The following is a 25,890-nucleotide window of genomic DNA, read 5'->3' as shown; positions in this document are numbered from 1 at the left end:
GATGGAATAATCTATGAGACTGATGGTGGTTACACCCGGAGCACTGTAAGAAATAATAAATAATCTAGTAATCTCATTAGTCCATTCAGTAATAATTTACAAAGATGATCACATGCCCGATCGCTCACATGAACATTGCGCAGGAGCAGGTTTCCATCAGAATTTGTTTTCCACATCTTACAAGGAAAGTTGTTTATTTGCCAAGAACATTTCTCATTTTCTTCTCTGCAGGTCAACATGGTCATTGGGATTCTGGTGTTCAATAAACTTGTTTCAAAAGACGGCATCACCGACAAGAAGCTCAAGGAGCGGGCCGGGTAAGTCCATTGTCGATGTGTCTTAGAGCAGATGATATGAGCAATAACCAGATTGCTATCAGTGCAAGCAGAATGCAGTGCAAACTGGAGCATAGTAATGCTATACTAGAACATTTAGTATATCAAGCTTTATACAATATGTTGTGCACCATGGCCGACCATTAGTTAAGTTATCACTAGAATTGTAGCTATGAAGAAGAAGTGCAACATTTTACTATACAAACAAATACACCATGTTTATAATGTATGAGGATTCTACAGAGCGGAGATCATCATTCCCGTTCTTTAAGCTTCCATTCTTGTGATCACTGGGGTCTTGGCAGTGAGATGCCCACTGATAAATAAGTGATGGCACATCTTATGGATATGCCATAATTTAGCAAAATAGGATAACCAGTTTATGAGGTGGCACTAGCTCATATTTTCATTAATCAGTTTTGCTGTGTAGACTGGGACATGGTCAGCGGAGGATGTGGGATTTCTTATCAGCTGTATTGTTCTTCGGAAGGTTCTTACTAAGGACTTATTGACATCTGCATCCAAGGTTCCATTCAGAGCCTTCATCACAGATTTGCATTAAGATCTAGGATGAAATATTACTCATACATTGCTATTTCTTCCGAGAAAATGCCCAGGAGTATAATGGAAGTCATACAGACTCTATTAAGCTCAATAGAGTCCATTCGTTCTCCATTCTATTCCATCATAAGACTTATCTGCAATGGCCATGGCTTTATTTTCCTACTTCTGTAACAGAGCAGGTAAACAGAATCCCTGAATCGAAGGTAGATAATTGCCCTGTCACTTCCTGGTTTCTGGGGAAGAGGCTATACTCCATCACTTTCTACAGCGTTCAACAGAGGAAACAAAAAATTGTGGGTCCTAGTGTAGAGATCACCACTGATCGAACTGTTGTAGCCTTTTCTATACATACTCCATAAATGGCTTTCATCAGAATTGCTCTTTATAGTCTTGATATAAACATGAGGATAGCTTAAAACCCCATATCGGTAGTATCATTTAATATAACTCTAACCCTCACCTTGATTAGTAGAATGTATTACCCCACCCAGCAGCCCTGTACGTCCCTTATTTTGTCAACCATCCCAACCCTACAATGACACAATATCAATTTATTTTTCTTACATGCATCTGGTTATTGATCATGTTCTGTGTAAATGTTCTAGGTTCCTTAGAAGTAACTGCTGTTTTCCACTTCCCGTGAAGATATGAATTGTTTTACTTGTGTTGGAACACAGTTTGGACTGAAACGTTACAGAAGTAATACTAAGGACCTAAATCAAATATTAAAACCCTCTTATAAACCATTACAGTAGACGCCAACCATAATAGTCAACAACCGATAACCATCCCGCATACTTGGGTTTAATACATCAGGCGTACAGTAAGTAGGCTACACTCCATTAGCATTTCTGGTCCAGAAGTAATTGTACAACCGGCTGATTTGGCTGTCATTCACTAAGCTCACTCCTCCTCACATTTGTTGAGAGGACACAGGTTTTTGTTTCTCCAATCATACAATTTTGGAAGAAGTTGTTTCAATGATGTCACTTGAGCCCTCCTGAGGATAATGACTTTGACTTCAATCTGTGGCATCTGTTGACCTACCGTGCATTCATAAAGTTCTTTGATTCTTTCAACCAGCCCATCACTATACTAATTTAACTTTTTATCTTCCACCAGTCATAATTGTTAAGAGGCCACAGTTTTGTGTATCCTTTCTGCTTAGACATATACAGAGTCTTAGGATTCCTTCCGAGAATGATGACTGTGACCCAAACCATAAACAGTGGTATTCGTTGTTTCAAAGTTCTCAAAATCTTTCAAAAAGCCCATCACTACACTAATTTCACTTCGTATCCCTCAATAAGTCTTTTCCACCAGTCAGGATTGTGAAGAGGGACAATTCTTTTTTTTCCTGTTCCTTAGACCCAAAAGGAATTGCTTCTAAGGAGCCTTCCTAACAATTAGACTTACCAAGAAGCAAGAAGACCACAAACCACAACTTAAACTTGACCAGCTGGTAGAATTGTATTGGTCTCCTGGCTGACTGTTCAAACCCAAAAGATTTGGGGGGCCAAAACCTTTCAATCTATAAAGTTGTACAGACACTTAAAGTGAGCTTATGTTAAGGACTCTTCAAGCTATCAAAAATTGATTTAGGGCCATTATCCCACACTATATCCTCTCACATTGACAGCTGGTAGAACTTGGTTGGTCTCATGTCTAGGACTTCAGACCATGACCCTCAACCTAAGCAGTATTATCCATTGGGCCACCAGACAGTCCTATGGTTCTGTACTTCTTTCAAACAGCCCACCACTGCTCTAATTTGGTTCCCTGTTCATCAAATGAGCCATCTTTCGCCGAGAGGTTTACCAAGCGGTAGGAATATTTGGGGATAGTCTCTCTCAATGATTTGTTTACTGAGAGCTCCACTTTTGTGAGCTTGATTTACAATCTACAGGACCACCTTTATGAATATTAAAGTCCTAATTTGACTAGAACCTGTAGCATGTACTCCAACAGTAAAAATCTCTAATGGTTGTCCGCATGTTGCGTTATAGTACAAATTTTGGCCAAAATGAATTGTTCAATATTTGAAAAACATGGCTGCTTACTTCCAGAAATAGTATCACACCTACTTAGGGATTTTGTCTGGCATTGCAGCTCAATTCCATTAAAGTAAGTGGGGTTGAACCCCAATACTGCATATAACCTTTGAATAGGTGTGACACTGTTTATAGAAGAAAGAAGCCATATTCTAATATTGCAAACCTGCCTTAAATGTAAATAGGATTCAATCACGATTTGAACCACTTAGTCTATATCCATGATGAGAACATTGAACTGCACTTCAATTCTTAAGCCACAGATTATTTTTTTAATGGGTTGGTTAAGGGATATTTAGAGTTGTCTTATTTGATTGTGGCTCATATGTTGTATTTCTGCAACACTCATCTTATCTAAGCCTGCCTTAAAGAAGACTTGGCATGTTATTCATTCATAGGGACTGGTTGCATAGCTTTTCAGCAATGGTCCTGCTGACTCTATAGAAGCTTTTATTTTCTTCCTACTAAAATTCATTTTCCCATACCAAGTGTTGTGGACTACAAGGGCCAGGATGGGAATCTGTCAAGTGGGTGGTCTCCACTGCTCACTGCCAATCAAATGTGGCATCATTCATTGACAGTGAGCAATGGAGATCACCACTTGAAAGCTTCAACTGATGGCACATGTAATATAATGGAATCTGGCATGGAAGTGATGGGTGGGAGGTAGGGGTTAGGAAGAAAATAAAAGCTGTTAAAGGGTCAGGGGACAGCAGCTGCAAAACTATGCAGCCAGCCTCAGTGACTTGAGAACATGACAGGTCCTCTTTAAGACCTGTTTAAACGGGCCAACATTTGGGCACTAACATCTCTAGGAATGCTCATTTGCCTAATTTTTAGCCCATCTGAAGTTGCACCTGATCAGTCAACAAACTAGCAAATGCATGTTCATCAGCTGATCGCATTTTCAGGGAAACTAGAAAAAAAAACATCATTGTTGGCTGACCATCGCCAAGCGGTGATAGGCTGCTGACAGCAATGATAAACAATGAAATGATTACATAAATCACGTGTCAAACTTAAGGCCAACAGGCTGAATCTGGCCCGCAACGGGATTTCATGTTGCCCATGACAAGTTCTGGATGCAGAAGGAGACGCTCTTCAATTTCCCTGGAGGATGCAGCCAGTGGTGCCAGAACCGGGAGCGGGTGCCATCCTGGATTCGGAGCTCCAGCGCACCTCCACACCACTCTGTTCAACAACTCACAGGCAGTGGCACAGCTCTGACTGCCCTACCTGGCACCCTAGCCACCCTCCAAGTTAGGAAGCTCCAGGCTCAAAAGGCGGGAGGGGAGAAACTCCATTATAGTTCATAGAGCTCTACCGCCATGTTAAGGAGTAGTTACATTTAAGACTTTATTTGGACCTGCTTGCAATTTTTTTCTTGCCCACATATTAACAGTGTTTTTGATGTGCGCAAAAAAATACGCAAGAAGGTCCCATAGATTTCTTCTGCCTTTAAGCATAAATATGCATGTATTATGCACATTCACTGCGTATTTACACAATCCCATTGATTTTAATGGGTAATCTCGGTTAATGATACGGACAAAAATAGGAAATGCTGCGACTTTTTTTTCATACACGTGAAATACACATGTGAAAAAAACATCTCTAAATACCTCAATGCAAGTCATTGGGGGTTAAGGTGTCCGTATTACGCTTGTAAAAAATACACGCGTGATATGGAGCGCAAATACACCCATGTAAATGAGCCCGTATAAACGGCCCTTCGAAGGCAACCATAATGCTGATGTGGCCCTCATTGAAAAAAAATTTGGCACCCCTGGTGTAAAAGATCATTTGCTCTGCACAATGTCTAAATTGGCCTGTATAAAGGTAGACAAGTGCCAATGTTTCTATCGGTGCTCATCTACTGGAACAAATCACTCCATGTAAAAGTCCTTAGACATAGAGAACTCTGACATTTACTGTAGCACTCCAGGTCAGAACAGTCAAATGACCCATCCTACCACACTAGCTCGGATGTTTATCTAGAAGATGTTGACTCAGCCATGAAGAAATTATCTGGATGACAAACAACTCCGAAAATGTCAGAACCTTTGTGTTCATATTATTATCGGACATGAATAAACACCTGAAGAAGGACTTCAGTGATGATAAAACCCCATGTTCTAGGCTCTCCATCAGTCATCCAAGACGTTGTGCGTACATCAATGTTCACAGAACATGTTGTGTGTGAGATCTTACGATCTTACATTGATTTACCCATTAGGATTTATAAAGGCTTCTCTCTATTTGCACTCTACTCTGAGAAATGAGACGATAGAACTCGGGTCTTAGAATGTCCCTTCATGCAAAAAGTAGTTCAAAACATCTTTGTTTTCCTAGCAAAACAGTGGATTTCAAAACCGCTTAATTCCTATCGATGTCTTTAAGAACGAAAAAACACAGCAGCGCACAAATCCTTTAAATGACGAGAAATCAGAAATAAATAAAGGTTACACAGTATTCTTCTTCTTTATACATATAGAGCTTCAAACCACCAAAACGAAAAATGTTTTTGAGGCCAACATCCTTCACTTTTCCATTTTGCATTAAGAGCTCATAGACTATGTTGGTCTCAAGTCAAGGACTTTTCAAACTCAAAAGGTTTTAGGGGCAATAACCAATGATTTATGAGGCTGTCATGACAGCTGGCGGTGAGCTTATGTTCAGGACTCTTCATGTCCAAAAGCCCAAAAAGTTTTTAGGGCCAATAGTCTCTATCATATTGTCGTGACAGCTGGAAGAACTGTGTTTTGCCCAAAACGTAAAAGCTTTTAGGGCTGATCCCCCTAAATCTATCAAGCTGTGTTTATAGCTGGGGATGGTCTTATGTTCAGGACTCTTCAAGCCCCCAAAACCCCAAAAGTTATTAGGTAAGATCCTGAATTACAGTATGTTGCATTGACAACTAGTGGAATTTTGATGGTCTGATGTCTAGAACTCTTCAAACCCAAAAAGTTTTGGTGTATAACACTTTTCAGTCTATCAAGTCATATTCATCTGGTCGTGAACTCAATTTTAGTACTCTTCAAGCCCAAAAACTCTAAAATATTTTTGGGCCAGTACCCCTCATTCTACCATGTCACATTGACAGCTGGTAGAACTATGCTTTTCCCATGCAAAGAACTCTTCAAACATAAAAGTTTTTTTGGGGGGCAGTGCCTCTATATTCATCGTGTTGTATTGAGTTTGGGGGGTGAGCTTATGTATAAGACTCTTCATGTCCAAAAACTCAAGAAAAATTTTGGGACCAGTACTCTTCACTCTATCATGTCTCATTGACAGCTCATTGAACTGTGCTGGTCTAATATCTAGGACTCTTGAAATTCAAGACAAATCAGAATCAATCAGTAATTGCACACATTTTCTAGACTTTATCTATTGAAGATTTCCAGATTTCTCATCAAAATATTTTTTTTTTTCTGCATGAGTAGAATAGTAAAAACGTTGGATCCTGGACCACCAGACTCTGACAAGTCGCGGATTATTCAAGCTTTAAATAACTGATATTGTAAAAGGAACAATTTTAGGAATATATTTCTAAAAATTCAACACAAGTATAAAAAAAAATAGCAGTTTTTAGTAGTAATCTATAGAATTCATCTGAGTGTCTTTTATCTTGTTAAAAAAAAATATTTTCGGTAAGTTTTTTTTAATTAAAGTATTGTTTTTGTATATCATGAGAAATAGGAATAATAATTCCTACTCAAAAGTTTCAAACACAAAATTCCATAGTTCGTAGTTTCTCAAAAACATTCCGCCAAGTCTTCGAGTTCTAAAAAAGCTCAAACTTGTTTCTGCATATAACATATTTATTGTAAAGACCTCTCTTCACTATTTCATCTCCTCATGAGTAGGTTAAACTTTTTGAAAAGCAGATTTCAATTTTCCAAACTGTTTTCCAACTTTTTGCAGTCAACGATGTAATTAACCTGATCGTTGTTGAGCTTAAGATGTTGAGTAGTCATGTTGTAGAATAAATTACCTGAAATATTGTGCTTCTGGCGTGCCACGTCTACAAGGGACCAGCAGGGAACAAAAAAATAGAAATAGAAAATGGAGTGAACAGTTTCCTTGTGACTCTTCGTTCCATTGGTTTGTGGTTCTCTTCAGTCATGGACGAACCATAAGTCCAATTTTTTTTTTTCCAAAAATATTGGGCACACCCTTTATTTGAAACAATGTGCTATTGGACGTTGCTGGTTTCCTGTTATCGTGTTGCGCTGTAAGATAGCAGTACACTTTCACAATACATGATGTCATTGCTGTGATTAGATTCCTGGTGCATTTGCCAAATGGTACCAATGTGTCCTCAGTTAACCTCTTCACTCCTGAGAGCCTTCTTTTGACTCTGTGAGAACTTCCAAGGGACAAGTATGTTGACGATGTTTATTATTCGACAGTGCCCTCACTTACTTACCGAGTCTCATTAAAGTGTCTTTGTGTTCGTAAATTCACGTGTTCTTGTGAGAGGAAGACTCTTAAAGTTCACGAGTACTTTACATTCAGCCGTAGTCCACATTCCTCAACTGCTTCATTTAGTTTATTAAAGAAGCCATTTAATTAAAAGTTAAGCTGTTCTTAAGACATGAAAAGAAGTATTGTCCGTTCAGAATCTGGAGAGGTGCAATCGTTATTTGGTCCTTTCTGTAGAATAGGCTGATGACTCAGGGGTGAAGGGGTGAACGGAGCATGGGGCACCTGTTTTGTTTTTTGTGTTTTTCGATGCACTAAACATAAAGCAAGAACCACTTTGTTTATGATATGCTTAATATAGAAGAGACCGAATGTCAACTGTATGGGTCAAACTACAAGCCTGAGACATGGAAATCAAGCAACTAAACCAAGTTAGCGGCTTGATACTTCTCTCCTGTTTTGTGTGGAGGAAAGGGTATGTTAAAGGGGTTGTTTGGGATTACTGAAATTTACTTTGGCTGTAAGTCACCATTTTTCTAGGTATATGCACTTAAACTCTGGCTCAGTTCATGCATGCCCCTCCCTGAACGTGTCTACATGACCTTGTCACATAGCGACTTCCTTCAACTGTGCCAAATCTATTGAAGTCATCTATTGAAATCTGTTGATGAGGTCAGGCAGCTAGTGTATGCTGCTCTACGAATTACAATGTATAGAGACAGTAGGAGGAGCCCTGTGTGAACTGAGCTGCAAACATTAAAAGTAGTTTGTAAGAAGTAATTAAAAGGATTTTTCACTAGAAGATAGTAAATAACTAGCTGATGAAAACCCACAGATCCCAAGAATGGAGGTCCCAAAGTTCCCCAAGTGCATGGAGCAGTAGTCAGGTGTGTGTACTTCTGCACCATTCATTTCAGTAGGACCGCCAAAGATACCCAAATTTGATTGCCGTTCCATTCATTCAGTGACCTTCGGAACACCTATTCTCTGGTTCAATTGGGGTCCCAAAGGTCAGACCCTTACCGATTAGCTAGTTATTCCCTATACTGTGGATAGGGAATATGTTCATTGGGTGAGACAACCCCTCTTAAGGGAATGAACATCATTTATAATATAGATCAATAACAAACTGCTTTCACTCCAAGTAAACTGACCTCTTATGGTCATGCTGGAAAACATAGTGATCCCAAAGATAATCTCTTTAATGGCATTGACTTTAGAAAGGCTGGGTGCGTCCATTTTGTGGGATGAAACCAAATTCATGAGAGGACAGCCTATAGGTAGAGTTGAGTAAATATGTACACTGTCTCTTTCCCATTGATTTTCCAGGAGATGATTCTATTTGATTCTTCATGGATCATTCATGAACCACTTTATCAATTATTGATGAACATTCACCTAGTTTGCTGTAGCATGTGATCCTGATGAAGGGATTCTATAACCTCTACCTATAAATTAATATTTTAATAGTTACCTCCCTGATAGATTAGTGTCAGTCACTCAATAGCCTTTGTGATGTCTCTTGTTTGTACGGAAGCAATGTATTGGTTCATCCCAAAAAGAGCCCGTTCCTAATGTCAAGGGTCATTACATAAGCTTTAATGTACATTTGCTTCTACACAAAACTAGGACATTTTTTAATAGGGAAGTCATATGTACTTTTTGTTAACCTTTATGGCAAAGCCTTAGCTTGGTCTCTTCAATATTAAAGTCTCCAATCCCATTAGTGGACCTCCAAGATTTAGATTTGATTGATCGTTAAGATCTGTAGCCTTATCAGACTTAAAGTGGAACTAAACTGAAACAAAAATCATTATATTCTTAAAGGGGTTTTCCAGGACTTTACTATTAATGACATACGCTCAGGATACGTTATCAATAGTTGGTTGGTAAGGGTCTACTGATCAGCTTATTTCAGGCTGCTGTCAGAGCCAGAAGCAAACAGCACTATTCCTATTGAATTGGGAAGCTGCAATACCAACTCTGGCCATGGCACTACAAACAGAGCTGTCTGCTTTCAGCTGTATCTGCAATGACAGCAGGTCCAGCAAGCAGCTGATTGGGAGGGATCCCGAGTGGTGAACCCCTGCTGATCAACTATTGATGACCCAGCTGTAGGAAGGGTCATAAATAGTGAGTCCCGAAAAACCACTTTTAAGGTAAATTTAGATGGAATTTTTCATTTCAGATTTTGCTCGTTTGGTGGCTATCATAGTTTTGTGTCTCATCGTGATCAAAAATTGGCCTTAGTAATCAAGGTACCAAGTAGAAGAAAAGTTGGTCCACCATACTAAGCACCAACCAAAACTATTCCAAAACAACTCTGTTCTTATTTATTCATCATTGCCATCAAAGACTCATTATGTTTTTTGCTTTATGTGGTCATTGTTTCTACTTTTGGGGAATGTTTTTGAATCACATGGTGTTTCCATTTTTTATATGTGCATCTCATTTTGGGCCAACTTTTCTTCTATTTAGTAATGGGTCATGACTCTGGGATTTTAAAATTATGGCAGCATCCAGTGAGCAAATGATGGAAAAGCATGAATTAACAGAAAGTTTCTGGTTTGGTTCTTCTTTAAGTCCCGAAATGTTGATTGTCGGTAGATGCTGCTCTTTCTTTTCTGTTTTAAAAGCAAAGTATCTTTTGTTTTTGTTTCAGTATTTTTGATTTTAATTGCAGTCAGATGACAATGCCCCTATATGGCATGACCCTCAAATGTTCCAAGTGTGGCGTAGTCTCCTCAGCAGAAGTATCGGCCACAGCCACCAGTAACGCCATGTTAGTTTTTCTAATTTCCGTCTTCTTTGTTTTCTCCTTCTTTCCTTTGTGAATTTGTTTTGTTTCGATCCGTTGATTTCTCTTTTTCCTGTACCATTACCCTCTTTTAATTTGCTTTCTAAACTTTGTATGTATTTTTTTTTAGTTTTGCACTCAACAATAGCCATGCAATGTTCAAAATGTACGTTCATTAACATCTGTCCTAGAGCATTCATAGGGTCCACATGCTTTTCTCCAAAGTCATTCTGTAGTCTTACGACCACCTCTGACATATAAAATGGATATAATTGGCTTTTGGTTGTGAAACAAGTTCAAAACGTTGGTTCATTCTATATATTCTCCATATTTTATAGTACAATTATTATATGCAAGTGTCTGGTGGCTCTTTTGCTTCTTTTCTCGAAAGACATCATGGGGTCTTGTTGGCAGTATGTGCATTGAGCTTTATTGACCTAATAAAGATTAATGCTTTGTATGGCACATATCTCTCTTTGTTTATCTCATCCTAATGGTGTAGATGACCAACAACTGTGTGAGTGTGCGTGTGTTTTGTTTTGTTTTAATTTCGGCTTTCCATTTGTTTGTGATGTCTGACTGTCAATCTAAACCAAGTACCTGAAGAACTTTATCGAAAGATTTAAGAAATAGAATTTACTTGAGTTTATTTGAGCCCCAATTACTGTTTTAATACGGAAAAACGATTTACAGGCAAGAACACTTTTAGCAAATTTCTAAATTCAATTTGTAATCTTCAGATAAACAAAATAAAACCTTTTAGAAGTTTCTCATTCCCCTATACTCTAAAAAATTTTCCTGATGATAATTGGGTCGAATTGTTGGGTTTTAGATGGCTTTTCGAAACAGATAAATCCAAGGTTGGGTGGGTTTTCATATCCAACGTTGAGGACTTTGGCTTAACTCCTTTAGTGCATCAAGCTCCATGCAGCTCCATTCTGTTGGATGTGATGACATTATCCCATCATAGCAGTCTTTAGGGAGGGCAAAAATTACCCTCCTGATCTAGTTATAATTTTAACAAATGGACAAAAGAGGTGGAGGCCCCAGGACACATGTCCCATGTGTCCTTCTATAATGATCTGGCCATGGAGGTATTAAATGCTATGTTAAGCTGTGTTCCCATACATTAATTATGTTCCCAGTCGGTTGTTTAAGATTGCAGCCGGACACCACTGATATCATTTTGGTGCACTTTGTGCAGCAGCCCAGCATCCAAAGCCAGACACAAACAAACACTGCATGCAGTCTTTTTCTGTCTGATGCAAAGAGGCATCTGGCCTAAAAATGATGTCCCAGATGCCATGAACAGTTCTATAGAAAACTATGAGATTAGTTTTAGTATCAGTTTCCCTCCGATGTTTCACTAAAGCTATAGAGGGGAAAACTCTGGACTGCTAAATATATTTTAACTTGGCCTTACAGTATAATTCCTATACCTTTCATCCATCTATTACTAGAGGCATCGTTCGAACCTCTTAGGTCCCATTGCTAAATCGGAAACCGGAACGCCTACCTACCGGTATTTCCTTACAAGGCAGGAGGGCCTTTGGGTGCCTTCAGGCATCAGGAGCCTGTTACCAGTGCTGCCTCTGCATCCACTATGGCTATACACTTCTTCATAGAGCCTGCAAGGTGGTAGACAGAGTCTCTATGGCTACGTATTTTCCCATAGAAGCTATACCTCATTAAAACTCCATAATACAATATGAAATTTGAGGCATATAGAGATACAATAGAGCCCCTTCGAATTACAGCTGAAAAAGCAGCATAATATGCCTGTATGCAAACACCTCAAAATAGTAAACACAGATGTTGGGGGAAGGAGAATATTGGGGGATGTTGGTGGTATATTTAGACTTTTTCTTTACAAAATGCAACAAATAAGTTAGCTTGAGAAACTATTTGGGAAAGTTAAAAATAAATTAAATAAAATTATTCCTAAATTGCTATGGCCCTGTGGTTGTCTTTGTCAAGGTAGAATTCAGCGTCATATGATATGGTCAGTACTATGATTCTGCTTTTTATGGAGTGGTGTTGTTTTTTACAGCGCTCTTCAGTTGGATAGTACAAACAAACAGAAACCTGTAGCTGAAGTGCATACCAAGCCTAATCGATGCAGAAGGTATGCATTCTCATACCGCAAGGCCTTGTGACGTGAATGGGCGTATGTGCTTATCTGTGTCAGGATAGTCTTTTTTGTCGATCAGTACGTTCAGTTTGTTATAGGAAAGATGTACACGTCATATGTAGATGGAGTAGCTGCTGATAAATGAAGTTCTATTTTAAGAAAAAAATGAAAAAAAGTCAAATTGACATCGCTTTCTCAATCGTTGGAGATGTGGGCTCCTCGTGGGCGGGCTCTTTTTTATGTGATCTAAGAACAGTTGTGTCATGTAAGCTAATTGGATACTTCTGTCAACTCTGCTCCCTCTCCCCTCTCAATGCATTCCCTCCCAGACACAGGGCTTCATGTTTTAATATACAGTAAAAGCTAACCAGAGGGAAATAACATACAGTGGGCACTGCTCTGCTTTAGTCCTGAGGACCTCATCAGCAAAGAGTAGGTTTAACATTTTTGGCACCTTTTTGGCAGTCATGACGGAGAGCAAAAATCGACTCAAAATAAGCGAAGACCTCAAAAAACATATATTACAAATGTTAACAGATTTCATAATTTCTGACTATGATCTCCAACATACACTTTACCGTTATAATGCAGCTCCTATAGACTTTTAATGGAGCAGCAGCATTCTCCAGCACTGATCCATACAACTTGGGAACATTTCAGCAGGCTGATACCTAACAATCTGTTAGTTGTCTCCTATCTAGTGGATAGTTGATAACATATTAGTAGGGAACCCACTTTAAGTATGTATCCCACTAAGATGATTCGATAGTACAAATTTTTTCAACGTTTTCTAGAATTTTTATTTTTGAAATTTAATAAAACTTTTTGTAAATTAATTTATTTTATAGAATTGATGTGGGCGTATTTTCACTTAAGGCGTATTTTGATTAAGCCTGTTCCAAATATCTATGATTTGGATAAGTCTAGTTAAAACAACTATAAAGGAATCATTTGTGTAGAATTGGATAACTGTGCATTGGTTATCACATTACATTGTACTACACTAGTGCACAGCCTGATGTCCTGATGCCGAGAGGGTGCAAAGACTCAAGAATTTCTCCTTTTGATCTCTATGTAAAGGGGATGTGCTGAGTTATAAAGTTATCCACTATCCACAGGAAAGGGGATAACTTTCTAAAGTCTAGAAGGTCCCAAAATGAATGGAGCGGAGGTCACGCATGAGCACTGCCAGTCCATTCATATCAGTTAAAGTAGGGGTCCCCAACTCCAGTCCTCAGGTACCACCAACAGGTCATGTTTTCAGGATATCCTATAGTAAGAACACCTGTGGCAATATCTGAGGCGCTGACAATAATTACATCCCCTGTGCAACACTGAGGAAATCCTGAAAACATGACTTGTTGGGGTCCCTGAGTTAAAGCATCAGAAATTGCAGTAATACAATCTCCAGCTCTCCCATTGAAATGGATGGAGCATGACCATATATGTGGGGCACCTTCCAAACTCTTGTTCTTGAGATCAGTAGAGGACCCAATGGTTGTACCCTCACCAATCCTAAAGTTATCCCTTATCTCGTAGATTTAAAGGGTTTGTGCTACAACTCCTCCCAGAGTGAACAGCTCCTTGTCCAAGTCCCTCTCTTGACACCACTGGCAGTTAGCAGGGTGCCTAGCACATCCCCATCAACTGCTGTAGGGTAAAAGTACTGTAGTATTACAGGATGACTGTTCACATGAATGACTGATCTGTAATACAAGAATAGGGCAAGGCCTACCAAAATGAGAGTTGCTCTTACTGAATGGCTGTCCGGTCTGGGTTATGGAGCCCCTCCTTATGTTAATAGGCTCTGCATAAGATCCATAGAAATTAAGGGAAGCGAAGGAGACCAATTACGACAAAACAGAATTTATAGATTTACAAAAATTTAATTTTGAATTGCAGCCCCAAAAATTTACAAAACTTTACAGAACCACCTTGAATCATTAAACAAGTTACTCCATTACATCTACTAGAATGATACTGTGTATTCTGCTGTGCAGTAGTTTGGTTTCTCGATGTTGGTCAGAAGTTTGCTTCAAATTTTATTTTTAGAAATGGTTACTTTGCTCAAGAAGCAAATTAAGGAAGGATTTTCATTTTTTTGTAATTTTTTTTCTTGTGTGGAGGAACCTTTTCTGTTGACACGGATTGTGATTTTTTTCTTTGTTTGTATTCCTTACCCTTTTTGCCCTGTTTTATGTTTGTCTTCTTTGCTTGGCTGCTTTATTGCTATTTTATTATTTGTGAGTCTCAGCTTCAAAGAACTTTGTATTTACTTTTTAATCTGTTTTTGTTTCTGTCGGTAACTAATAAAAAAATACTCTGAACTTGTCTGATATCTTAATCTAGAGAAACTCTTTGTTAAACATTGATGTTGAATATTTTTGTATGGGGGAACTGAGCTTGGGCTGTACTATAGCTACTGCTTAAGGCCGATTTTTGCTAATTTGTAACTGTAGTTTGCATTTGTGATATATGAGGACATTTCTAATATTCTGAATCATAGGATAGGGTATTGGGCTCCACGAGAAATATCTGTTTTTGTGCACATGTTGATCACGAGACTTGAGTTACACAATGGAAACATGTCATGTGACCTTCTTTCCACCCAATAGACCAGTGTTATACCATGACTTTGGCAGTGCAACCGGAGATGCTTGAATTGCATTTCAATAGAAATAAACAGTGCACAGCTGTTTTGAGTAATGTTGAGCGAATTGAGCCAGTAAAACCCTGTTTCGGGTTGAACCTTGCAAAAAAGATGTTTCAGAAGAACCCAAACTTTGGGCGGTTCATTTCTGCTGAACCAGAAGTTCATAAAAACCCGTAAAACTAGTATTGAACATTTTCTAGGAGCCCTAAAATTGTGGCGTGGTAGAGGCGGTCCTTCAATGGATGTGGCTTAGTGGTTAGCACTGTAGCCTGGAGTTCGAGTTTCAAATCTGGTGAGGACAATATCTGCATAGAGTTTGTATGTTCTCTTTGTGTTTTCTTCTTTTGTTCTTCTCTTTCTCTTCCTCCTCTGGAGAAAGAAAACTAGTGTGGTGGCTCAGTGGGTGGCGCTGTTGCCTTGCAGCACTGGAGTCAAAGTGAAAGTCTGACTGAGGACCACATCTCCAATGGAAATGTACAAGGAACAAGCAGATGTTGTCACTACCAACCAGTTCTTAAACAGTGTTCAATTTTTGCCGAAATTTGCCAAACCAAACTTTTGAAAAGTTCGCTCATTTCTAGCCTTAATCACTTCCATCTACTGGAGAGCAACAGTCATCCAGCTGTTAGAAGTTGCCCTAAAGTTCAATGCAACTCTTGCCACACAACATTTTAGGATGCTATTACATAAGCGGCACTAATGCTTGTATTTTAGTTTAATTGCCAGACTTCAGTGGGATTACAGCCCAGCAATTATGAATAAATCACAAGCTCTGGAGGTGCCCACTAGTGTTCATATACTAGTGAACTTTAGCTGCCTAGTTTGAGTCATGGAAGTCAACTGAAAGTTGTGCAAATATGTATATATGTATATATGCAAATGTAGATGCAAACGCATCTATGTACATGTGTATGGATACATATTTGCTCCTTTACAAATATGAATCTACATACACGTGCGTGTACATATATATACGGTATCTGTGTGTACATATATGTATCCAAGTGTGTGTATGTGTCTATGTACATAAGTGCATATCTATCAACAGATAGGCTTGCATGTACAGGTGTAGTATTCACACAATGAATGTTCTGCACCTAATGCAATTAGCGTAGCCAATTGCCTTCTATTGACTGCAGGGATACAATGCCTAGGTAGCGCGCCGCAATAAACAAGCTTTAGCTTGCCACATCTGTATATCTATGTGTGCATTAGTGTGAGAATGTGTATGTAAATGCTTATATGACAGGCCTTGGCCATGTGTGACAGAGCGCAGCCAGCAGAACACCATGGGGGTAGGTGGATGTAAGCTGAATGCAATTGTCCCATAGGTCTGATGGGCCAGATCTTTTTCCTCAATGCATCAGTGTCTTGTGGAACTTGATGAATCATCCTCCTCCTGGCTCAGCTTCCTGCCCCAATGATGTTCTGAGGCGCCAATGTCAGTCCATTGGCACCCCTGCAACACACTTGCTTAGCTCTGTTACTGTATTTATATTATGAGCTTGGTTCTAAGGCTGTATTTATATCACAACGTTGATTATGATGCTGTATTTATATAGTCAGTTTGGTTCTTGGGCTGCATTTATGTTATGATCATAGTTCTGGTGCTGTATTTGTTATGACCTTGTTTCTAGTCCTGTATTTATGTTATAAGCTTGGTTCTGGTCCTGTATTTGTTATGAGCTTGGTTCTGGTCCCGTATTTATGTTACAAGCTTGGTTCTGGTCCTGTATTTGTGATGAGCTTGGTTTTGGCCCTGTATTTATGTTATAAGCTTGGTTCTGGTACCGTATTTATGTTATAAGCTTCGTTCTGATCTTGTATTTGTGATGAGCTTGGTTTTGGTCCTGTATTTATGTTATAAGCTTGGTTCTGGTCTTGTATTTGTTATGAGCTTGGTTCTGGTGCAGTATTTAAATTATAAGTTTGCTTCTGATGCTATCTTTGTGCTAAGAGCTTGGTAATGGTACTGTACTTATGTACTGAGGTTTTTTTGTGCTATATTTATGTTTTGAGCTTGGTTCCGGTACACAATTTATTCGTTGAGCTGTTTGGGTGTAAGTATGCTGATATCTTGCCGCTTTCTGCACAAACAGAATACGGGCAGACTGCCCATCACTGTTATACATATAATTTTTTTTCTTATGACTGGGTGGGTTCCGCACAGGGCGCCTTCTAACCTAAGTCCAGCACTGCATGCATATGTGTATGAATCTATGTGTGTCTGTGTATATAGCTCAGCATGTGTGTATATTTTGATGACTGTTTATGCGTTCATGTGCACATGTTCATACGTCTGCGTATACCTCTTCGTTACCGGATGTGTTTATGTATGTATGTACGTCTGTGTCTCTGTGAGGATCTTTTGAAGCCTTCCATTTAGTAGATGGCCCCCACCTTCCAGTATCTTTATCTCTAGCCTTTCTTGCACAATGTCCCTTTCTTTCCATTCAGCCACCATCTTCATACACATTGTTTCCGTATTGATAAATTAGCAGTTAGTAATTAATGGCTCACTCGTTCCACGAGCCGTACACAGGCACCGTACGATTCCTGCTTACGCTTCCGCCTTGAAAACTACAATAAAAGGCTTCAATCATTTCCAGACCATATTTCCTGCTGTTCAATGGACATAATAGAGAAAATGGCAGTGAAATTGCAGGGTTTGACAGGAAAATGTTTTTTAGCTGCGCTTTAGCATTTATACGGCGGCGATAGACCATTACCTGCTGCTATATAACGCAGAATTGACACTATCTCCTAAAATGTTTCCTACACAATTGCTATGGTTAAGTTTGTATTGTGACACAATGTCAAAAAGTATCACAATTAACTTTGCTGTCTCCTTCATTGTAACTTCAACAATGGTGTCCATTAAATGTGAAATTGTCCTTTACAATATCCCAGGACTGGAGGCTTATGGGACATTATATCAAAGTGCAGCTTCATGTAGAAACTGACTCTTTTATGTCCTATATATTTTCATTTATGCTATTAAAGACGCATACAATCCGAAAGAAAGTGTACCATGAAAAGTATCAATGTCAAAGCACTTCAAGCAGACATAAGATGAGAGCAGTAATAGCAGCCTAGCTGTAACACCAATTAGATATTCTTGTACATAGGGGGCAGTATTATAGTAGTTATATTCTTGTACATAGGGGGCAGTATTATAGTAGTTATATTCTTGTACATAGGGGGCAGTATTATAGTAGTTATATTCTTGTACATAGGGGGCAGTATTATAGTAGTTATATTCTTGTACAAAGGGGGCAGTATTATAGTAGTTATATTCTTGTACATAGAGGCACTATTATAGTAGTTATATTCTTGTACATAGGGGGCAGTATTATAGTAGTTATATTCTTGTACATAGAGGCAGTGCTATAGTAGTTATATTCTTGCACATAGAGGGCAGTATTATAGTAGTTATATGTTTGTACATAGGAGGCAGTATTATAGTAGTTATATTCTTGTACATAGGGGGCAGTATTATAGTAGTTATATTCTTGTACATAAAAGGCAGTGTTATAGTAGTTATATTCTTGTACATATTTGCAATATTATAGTAGATCTGTTCTTGTACATAGGAGGCAGTACTATAGTAGTTATATTCTTGTACATAGGAGGCAGTATTATAGTAGATATATTCTTGTACATAAAAGGCAGTGTTATAGTAGTTATATTCTTGTACATATTTGCAATATTATAGTAGATCTGTTCTTGTACATAGGAGGCAGTACTATAGTAGTTATATTCTTGTACATAGGAGGCAGTATTATAGTAGATATATTCTTGTACATAGGGGGCAGTATTATAGTAGCTATATTCTTGTACATATAAGGGAAGTATTATAGTAGTTATATTCTTGTACATATGAAGTAGTACTATAGTAGTTATATTCTTGTACATAGAGGGCAGTATTATAGTAGTTTTATTCTTGTACATATGGGGCAGTATTATAGTCGTTATATTCTTGTACATAGGGGGCACTATTATAGTAGTTAAATTCTTATACATAGGAGGCAGTATTGCAGTAGTTATATTCTTATGCATAGGGGCAATATTATAGTAGTTGTATACTTGTACATAGGAGGCAGTATTATATTAGTTATATTTTTGTACATAAGGGGCACTATTATAGTAGTCATATTCTTGAACATATGAGGCAGTATTACAGTAGTTAAATTCTTGTACATATGAGGCAGTATTATAGTAGTTAAATTCTTCTACATAGGGGCAGAATAATAGTAGTTAAATTCTTTTACATAGGAGGCAATATTACAGTAGTTATATTCTTGTATGTAGGGAGCAGTATTATAGTAGTAATATTCTTGTACATAGTGGGCAGTATTATAGTAGTTATTTTCATGTACATAGGAGCAGTATTATAGTAGTTATATTCTTGTACATAGGGGGCAGTATTATAGTAGTTATATTCTTGTACATAAGGGGCAGTATTATAGTAGTTATATTCCTGTACATATGAGGCAGTATTATAGTATTTAAATTCTTCTACATAGAAAGCAGTATTACAGTAGTTATATTCTTGTACATATGTGCAATATTATAGTAGATCCGTTCTTGCACATAGGAGGCAGTATTATAGTAGTTATATTCTTGTACATAGGGGCAGTATTATAGTAGTTATATTCTTGTACATAGGGGGCAGTATTATAGTAGTTATATTCTTGTACATAGGAGGCAGTATTATAGTAGTTATATTCTTGTACATAGTGGGCAGTATTATAGTAGTTATATTCATGTACATAGCAGCAGTATTATATTAGTTATATTCTTGTACATAAGGGGCAGTATTATAGTAGTCATATTCCTGTACATATGAGGCAGTATTAGAGTATTTAAATTCTTCTACATAGAAAGCAGTATTACAGTAGTTATATTCTTGTACATATGTGCAATATTATAGTAGATCTGTTCTTGCACATAGGAGGCAGTATTATAGTAGTTATATTTTTGTACATAAGGGGCAGTATTAGGCCTCCTTCCCACGAGCGTGACGGGCTCCGCCGCGTAATATTACGCTGTGAAGCCCGTTACGGAGCCCCCCAGAGCCCCTATACTTACCTGCGGGAGATAGCGTGAAATCGCTTCCCCGCCCACCGCCGCCACGTCACCGCCCGTCACCGCCCACCGCCGCCGCGTCACCGGCCGTGTCACGTGCATGGCCGGCCGTGTCACGTGACGCGGCCGGCCGCGTCATATGGCGTCATATGACGCGCGGCGGTGGGCGGGAAAGCGTTTTTTCACGCTATCTCCCGCTGGTTACAGCGGGAGATAGCGTGAACGGACGGCTTCCATTGACTGCAATGGAAGCCGTCAGCGCGTACAGCCCGTCCTCACCCGCAGAAAATAGAACATGCTGCGGGTGAGGACGGGAGAAATCGCGGTGCGTAATTCCGCGGTGGAATTACGCATCGTGAGCACTGTGCTATTAGGTTCAATAGAACCTAATAGCAGGGTGCAACGCAGCGGATTTTTGCCGCGAATTTACGCGGCGTAAATCCGTTTGTGGGAAGGAGGCCTTATAGTAGTTATATTCATGTACATTTGAGGCAGTATCATAGTAGTTATATTCTTGTACATATGTGCAATATTATAGTAGATCAATTCTTGTACATATGTGGCAGTACTATAGTAGTTATATTCTTGTACATAGGGGGCAGTATTATAGTAGTTATATTCTTGTACATAGGGAGCCGTATTATAGTAGTTGTATTCCTGTACATAGAGGGCAGTATTATAGTAGTTATATTCTTGTACATAGGGGGGCAGTATTATAGTAGTTATATTCTTGTACATAAAGAGCAGTATTACAGTAGTTATATTCTTGTACATATGTGCAATATTATAGTAGATCCGTTCTTATACATAGGAGGCAGCATTATAGTAGTCAAATTCTTGTACATATGAGGCAGTATTATAGTAGTTAAATTCTTGTACATATGAGGCAGTATTATGGTAGTTAAATTCTTCTACATAGGGACAGAATAATAGTAGTTAAATTCTTCTACATAGGAGGCAATATTACAGTAGTTATATTCTTGTATGTAGGGAGCAGTATTATAGTAGTTATATTCTTGTACATAGGGGCAGTATTGTAATAGTTATATTCTTGTACATAGGGAGCAGTATTATAGTAGTTATATTCATGTACATAGGAGCAGTATTATAGTAGTTATATTCTTGTACATAGCGGGCAGTATTATAGTAGTAATATTCTTGTACATAGGGGGCAGTATTATAGTAGTTATATTCATGTACATAGGAGCAGTATTATAGTAGTTATATTCCTGTAAATGGGGGCAGTATTATATTAGTTATATTCTTGTACATAAGGGGCAGCATTATAGTAGTCATATTCCTGTACATATGAGGCAGTATTATAGTATTTAAATTCTTCTACATAGGAGGCAGTATTACAGTAGTTATATTCTTGTACATATGTGCAATATTATAGTAGATCCGTTCTTGTACATAGGAGGCAGTATTATAGTAGTTATATTTTTGTACATAAGGGACAGTATTATAGTAGTTATATTCTTGTACATATGAGGCAGTATTATAGCAGTTATATTATAGTACATAGGGGGCAGTATTATCGTAGTTATATTCTTGTACATATGTGCAATATTATAGTAGATCAATTCTTGTACATCTGTGGCAGTATTATAGTAGTTATATTCTTGTACATAGGGAGCCGTATTATAGTAGTTGTATTCCTGTACATAGAGGGCAGTATTATAGTAGTTATATTCTTGTACATAGGGGTGCAGTATTATAGTAGTTATATTCTTGTACATATGAGGCAGTATTATAGTAGTTATATTCTTGTACATATGTGCAATATTATAGTAGATCAATTCTTGTACATATGTGGCAGTATTATATTAGTTATATTCTTGTACATAGGGGCAGTATTATAGTAGTTATATTCTTGTACATAGAGGGCAGTATTATAGTAGTTATATTCTTGTACATAAAGAGCAGTATTACAGTAGTTATATTCTTGTACATATGTGCAATATTAGGCCTTAGTCAGACGGGCGTTTTTAGCCGCGATTTGCGCATGCACATGCGTCCGGCGATTTTATAAAACCATTGCTTTGCAATGGTATCGGACACATGAGCGCTTTTTATGTGCTCGTCCGATAAATTATAGAACAGAAATCGCAGATCGCACCTATCTGCGATTCCTGTTCTCTTCTCTATTTGCGCTCAATGGGGCCGGCGGCAGCAGCGCCAACCCTGTTGAGAACATATAGTAGTCAAATCAATTTCCTCTGCCACAGCTGTAACAGCTGTGACAGAGAAGAACGATGTTTGCCCATTGATTTCAATGGAGCCGGCAATACAGCCGCTCCATTGAAAGCAATGGGCTGCCGGCGTGCGCGGGATGAATTGTCGGGAAGGGGTTAAATATATAAGCCCTTCCCTGCAATTCATCCAGAAATGTGTTACAATAAAAAAAAATTGTATACTCACCTTTCCGCTGCAGCCGGAGTTCTGCCGCAGCCGCTGTCAGTTCTCCTGAACTGCTTCTCGGCACTAATCAGCCGGCGGGGCTTTAAAAACCCCGCCTGCTGAATGATCTGCCTCTGATTGGTCACAGCCCTGACCAATCAGAGGCAGGTTTCACTCACACACCCATTCATGAATTCATGAATGGGTGAGTGACTGCTGCCTCTCAGCGCTGAGCCAATCAGGGGCAGGTCTGACTCACATCCATTCATGAATTCATGAATGGGTATGAGTGAGACATGACTCTGATTGGCTCAGCGCTGAGCCAATCAGGGGGCAGGTCTGACTCACACCCCCTTCACACCCACTGCAGGACGGCCGCGCGGAGCTCCGGCTGCCGGGAGAAGGTGAGTATATATATATTTTTTATTTTTACACATTTTAGGATGAATTGCAGGGAAGGGCTTATATATTTAAGCCCTTACCAACAATTCATCCCGGGCTCGCCCGCAGCGCATTGCTTTAAATGGAGCCGGCTCTATTGCCGTCTCCATTGAATGCAATGCGCTGGACAGCTCCGGCCCGTTTCTAATGAAACGCGGCTAGGAGCAGATTTTCGGGCGATTTGCGACGACTTGCGCGCACCGGTCACGTGATTTGCGGATGCGCATCCGTCATGCGATCCGCAGATCGCGTGAAACAACGCCCGTGTGACTAAAGCCTTATAGTAGATCCGTTCTTATACATAGGAGGCAGTATTATAGTAGTCATATTCTTGTACATAGGGGCAGTATTATAGTAGTCATATTCTTGTACATAGGGAGCAGTATTACAGTAGTTATATTCTTGTTCATATGTGCAATATTATAGTAGATCCGTTCTTGTACATAGGAGGCAGTATTATAGTAGTTATATTCTTGCACATATGAGGCAGTATTATAGTAGTTATATTCTTGTACATATGTGCAATATTATAGTAGTTATATTCTTGTACATAGGGGGCTGTATTATAGTAGTTATATTCTTGTACATAGGGAGCCGTATTATAGTAGTTGTATTCCTGTACATAGAGGGCAGTATTATAGTAGTTAAATTCTTGTACAAAGGGGGCAGTATTATAGTAGTTATATTCTTGTACATAAAGAGCAGTATTACATTAGTTATATTCTTGTACATATGTGCAATATTATAGTAGATCCGTTCTTATACATAGGAGGCAGTATTATAGTAGTCATATTCTTGTACATATGAGGCAGTATTATAGTAGTTATATTCTTGTACATTGGGGCAGTATTATAGTAGTTATATTCTTGTACATAGGGGGCAGTATTATAGTAGTTATATTCTTGTACATATGAGGCAGTATTATAGTAGTTATATTCTTGCACATAGAGGGCAGTATTATAGTAGTTATATGCTTGTACATAGGAGGCAGTATTATAGTAGTTATATTCTTGTACATAGGACGCAGTATTATAGTAGTTATATTCTTGTACATAAAAGGCAGTGTTATAGTAGTTATATTCTTGTACATATTTGCAATATTATAGTAGATCTGTTCTTGTACATAGGAGGCAGTACTATAGTAGTTATATTCTTGTACATAGGAGGCAGTATTATAGTAGATATATTCTTGTACATAGGGGGCAGTATTATAGTAGCTATATTCTTGTACATATAAGGGAAGTATTATAGTAGTTATATTCTTGTACATATGAAGTAGTATTATAGTAGTTATATTCTTGTACATAGAGGGCAGTATTATAGTAGTTTTATTCTTGTACATATGGGGCAGTATTATAGTCGTTATATTCTTGTACATAGGGGGCACTATTATAGTAGTTAAATTCTTATACATAGGAGGCAGTATTGCAGTAGTTATATTCTTGTACATAGGGGCAATATTATAGTAGTTGTATACTTGTACATAGGAGGCAGTATTATATTAGTTATATTTTTGTACATAAGGGGCACTATTATAGTAGTCATATTCTTGAACATATGAGGCAGTATTACAGTAGTTAAATTCTTGTACATATGAGGCAGTATTATAGTAGTTAAATTCTTCTACATAGGGGCAGAATAATAGTAGTTAAATTCTTTTACATAGGAGGCAATATTACAGTAGTTATATTCTTGTATGTAGGGAGCAGTATTATAGTAGTTATATTCTTGTACATAGCGGCAGTATTATAGTAGTAATATTCTTGTGCATAGTGGGCAGTATTATAGTAGTTATTTTCATGTACATAGGAGCAGTATTATAGTAGTTATATTCTTGTACATAGGGGGCAGTATTATAGTAGTTATATTCTTGTACATAAGGGGCAGTATTATAGTAGTCATATTCCTGTACATATGAGGCAGTATTATAGTATTTAAATTCTTCTACATAGAAAGCAGTATTACAGTAGTTATATTCTTGTACATATGTGCAATATTATAGTAGATCCGTTCTTGCACATAGGAGGCAGTATTATAGTAGTTATTTTCTTGTACATAGGGGCAGTATTATAGTAGTTATATTCTTGTACATAGGGGGCAGTATTATAGTAGTTATATTCTTGTACATAGGAGGCAGTGTTATAGTAGTTATATTCTTGTACATAGTGGGCAGTTTTATAGTAGTTATATTCATGTACATAGCAGCAGTATTATATTAGTTATATTCTTGTACATAAGGGGCAGTATTATAGTAGTCATATTCCTGTACATATGAGGCAGTATTAGAGTATTTAAATTCTTCTACATAGAAAGCAGTATTACAGTAGTTATATTCTTGTACATATGTGCAATATTATAGTAGATCTGTACTTGCACATAGGAGGCAGTATTATAGTAGTTATATTTTTGTACATAAGGGGCAGTATTAGGCCTCCTTCCCACGAGCGTGACGGGCTCCGCCGCGTAATATTACGCTGTGAAGCCCGTTACGGCGCCCCCCAGAGCCCCTATACTTACCTGCGGGAGATAGCGTGAAATCGCTTCCCCGCCCACCGCCGCCACGTCACCGCCCGTCACCGCCCACCGCCGCCGCGTCACCGGCCGTGTCACGTGCATGGCCGGCCGTGTCACGTGACGCGGCCGGCCGCGTCATATGGCGTCATATGACGCGCGGCGGTGGGCGGGAAAGCGTTTTTTCACGCTATCTCCCGCTGGTTACAGCGGGAGATAGCGTGAACGGACGGCTTCCATTGACTGCAATGGAAGCCGTCAGCGCGTACAGCCCGTCCTCACCCGCAGAAAATAGAACATGCTGCGGGTGAGGACGGGAGAAATCGCGGTGCGTAATTCCGCGGTGGAATTACGCATCGTGAGCACTGTGCTATTAGGTTCAATAGAACCTAATAGCAGGGTGCAACGCAGCGGATTTTTGCCGCGAATTTACGCGGCGTAAATCCGTTCGTGGGAAGGAGGCCTTATAGTAGTTATATTCATGTACATATGAG

At 38.7% G+C, this 25,890-nt stretch overlaps 1 protein-coding gene across 1 annotated transcript in view; it reads left to right on the top strand.

Annotated features, from left to right (window-relative positions):
* Positions 1–25,890, top strand: part of ADGRB1 (adhesion G protein-coupled receptor B1) — a 651,809-nt gene that overhangs the window by 569,157 nt on the left and 56,762 nt on the right. Inside the window, exon 24 of the mRNA XM_066578727.1 lies at positions 232–317. Within this exon, the coding sequence (XP_066434824.1) occupies positions 232–317 (86 nt within the window). The remainder of the gene's footprint in view (positions 1–231; positions 318–25,890) is intronic.

This window comes from Eleutherodactylus coqui, chromosome 9 (assembly GCF_035609145.1).
Source record: "Eleutherodactylus coqui strain aEleCoq1 chromosome 9, aEleCoq1.hap1, whole genome shotgun sequence".
NCBI lineage: Eukaryota > Metazoa > Chordata > Amphibia > Anura > Eleutherodactylidae > Eleutherodactylus > Eleutherodactylus coqui.
The sequence above is the reverse complement of the archived record's forward strand: the minus strand, read 5'-3'. Positions and strand labels throughout refer to the sequence as shown.